The following is a 2,778-nucleotide window of genomic DNA, read 5'->3' as shown; positions in this document are numbered from 1 at the left end:
CCTCCAATTCTGCATCTTCGAAAACCTTCTCTCTTCCACCGCTATGCCGGTCTTCGACGTCAAAATCACCGTTCTTGAAGCATTGAAACCACTCACACGTTCTTTCGCTAATTAGCGGCCTCACCATAAGTATTTGAGAGCATTCGATGAGCCTCAGCCGCAGATTTCTTCATATTGAAGCAGAAAATTAAAACCTCCCGCAAATGAATTTGGCTCGTAAACTGACATTTTAAATCGAGAATAACTTTATGATGCAGATACAAATCGACTAATGTTTCTATGGAGTTATGTTGACAGATGCCCAAATTTATTGTATGACGTCTATGATCTATGATTTATTTCGACCACCACTTACCGCTAAAGCCATCTATAGGAAAGCGGCGGAAGCAAAGTTGTACACCTAATATTATCATTAAATTTAAATTATCAATTTTTTTTATAGGTTGTGGATGCACGCGCTGGCCCTGGTATTAAGTCATTGACAAAATTTAAAGCAAAAAATAAAAGAAAAATTAAAGATACATCTGACAAACTCGCTAAGAAGAAACATGTCTATGTAAAAACAGAAACAGATCGAGAACAAAGCCCATTAATGAGCGATGATTTAATCGGTTGGTTAAATTGAATATAAAATTTTATTAATCTAATATATATGGTTCAACGTTTAGAAAACAGTATAAAAATTAAAAGATAGAAATAGAAATTGGGATATCTTAATAATATGTTATTAATATTTAATAATTAAAACATTGTCTTTTTTTTTATATTGTAGAAGATTATACATTGGCAGATAGTAAAGCTTCGAGCAGATCGGAAAGCATCTCGGATGATGACGATGATATTGGCTCTAATGACAAACAATTAGATCTCGTTCAAGATCAGGATATGAATGAAGATAATGATTTTTTAGATTTATCTTATTACAAAAGGTAATATTATGAAAAAAATTTCATAAATCCTAAGAATTTTTTAAATTAATTTTAAGAACTGAGAATTCTTTACAAAAATTAAGTATTTTAAATAAATTAAAAAAATTTTGTAGGAAAACATTTTATAAGATCTAAAATTTAGAGATGACTCAATAGCTACTTCTATTACATATTTGTATATTTCTCAATTTTTATATGAATTTACTATGAATATGTATTTCTTTCATTGAAGATACCTATCTTAAATATTTTTCATATTGTACATATCTTAATTTGCATTTAATATATGATATTTCTTTTGTTTTACACAGAGAAGTTATTTGCTGTGGCAGCATTTTCAGAGGCGCCAATGGTGAGATTATAATGTATCCGTCTAGCCTGAAACCTTGCGTAAATCTTGCCAGGCGGCAACTTCTTTCTTTAACAGTCGCCAGTCCCACTCATAGTTCTGCATCCACCAGTCCTATTCATAGCGTTGAATCGCCATCATCAAGTTCAGAAACAAGTTCGAAACAAACAAAGACAGATAGCGACTCTTCATCCGATTCTGGTTACGATGAATCCTCCAATCAGGGTGAGAGCAAAATAGCGAAGAATGTTCAAGTTCAGGCAGATGTCAAAATGATAGAGGAAGCTGTGAGACCTATAGAACTCGATCAGTTATCGAGTTGCAAAACCTTACAATCTGTCACCGTTACTAATCAGTCACTTCAATCGGTCTCCAATTAATGTCGGCCCTTTATAGAGGGTTAATTTATTCCTTTACTTATGACACACACGCATAAATATGTACATACGTATACAGGGTGTCTATTAGATAATTTTTTAATTGCAATTTTCTATAGAATTTTCAATATAGCGAACTTTCCTTTGGCGAGAATTTCAAATTTTATATTTCTACGATACATACAGCAAACTTTTGACATCTGATTCTTGCAATATTTACTTCAATTCTTTTAAATTTTAAAATATCTTTTGAAAATATCTTTTCAATTTACAGACGATTTTCCCTCGTGGAGAATATTTGAATTTTAATCCTGTAATAGAGTTTTTAAAATCCTACTTACGGTTTAAATTATTTTTCATTATATTACAAATTGTTAATACATAAGGATAATTAAATAATACAAAAACGTTATTACCTTAGAAAAGAATTTTTATTAGGGATTTTAAGGGAAATGTTTTATTTAGTCAAAATGAAAAAGGAATATTTAATAATGATAAAAAGTTTTTCTCTTGAAAGTGAAACCGTTCGTGATGAAAATATGTTCAAAACATATCCCTAAAAATCCATACGATTTCTTTTTATTGAAAACATTTTTTCTGAAATTAGTACATCTCGCACAAGATACAGTAATTTATTGCAGTATAACACTGTCACCCTGTATATATGAATAGGTATAAGCTGAAGTTAATTAAGTGCACTATCCCCGGGCAGCAAAGTGGCTCTGAAAGGTTTCAAACCTTCACCTCGAAGGTTTAAATACCATTTAGATGCAATTTTTTATGCTAAGAATTAGAATTAATCATTGCGATGGACTGACGTAAACCGCCATTTCTCGAGCCGATAATTTTTAAGTCTTATATTAAGCAATATAAACACATCAAAGTTCTGTGATGATATTGTAAAGTAAGAGACGCTCAGATTTCTTATATCGAACAGCGGTCCGAGCTGGCGGTTTACGTACTCGCTTTTTTAACGCGTCAAGTGCCACCGCTTAAGGGGAGATATATGTAGGGTGTGCTGAAACAACCAAAGATAGTGTCAAAAAAGTCATAATAAATTAATAAAACGTCAATACTTTTATAAAATTTTCTAATTGAAATCAGATATATTAAATAGTTACAT

At 31.3% G+C, this 2,778-nt stretch overlaps 1 protein-coding gene across 1 annotated transcript in view; it reads left to right on the top strand.

Moving 5' to 3' along the window:
- Positions 1-1,825, top strand: part of LOC108758117 (protein FAM60A) — an 11,691-nt gene extending 9,866 nt beyond the window's left edge. Inside the window, exons 4-6 of the mRNA XM_018502908.1 lie at positions 443-611; positions 773-929; positions 1,241-1,825. Coding sequence (XP_018358410.1) covers positions 443-611; positions 773-929; positions 1,241-1,658 — 744 coding nt within the window. The 3' untranslated portion in view covers positions 1,659-1,825. The remainder of the gene's footprint in view (positions 1-442; positions 612-772; positions 930-1,240) is intronic.
- The last annotated feature ends 953 nt before the right edge of the window (positions 1,826-2,778 follow it).

The sequence above is a fragment of the Trachymyrmex cornetzi genome, unplaced genomic scaffold (assembly GCF_001594075.2).
Source record: "Trachymyrmex cornetzi isolate Tcor2-1 unplaced genomic scaffold, Tcor1.1 scaffold151, whole genome shotgun sequence".
Taxonomy (NCBI): domain Eukaryota; kingdom Metazoa; phylum Arthropoda; class Insecta; order Hymenoptera; family Formicidae; genus Trachymyrmex; species Trachymyrmex cornetzi.
This window is presented reverse-complemented; position numbering and strand designations above follow the sequence as displayed.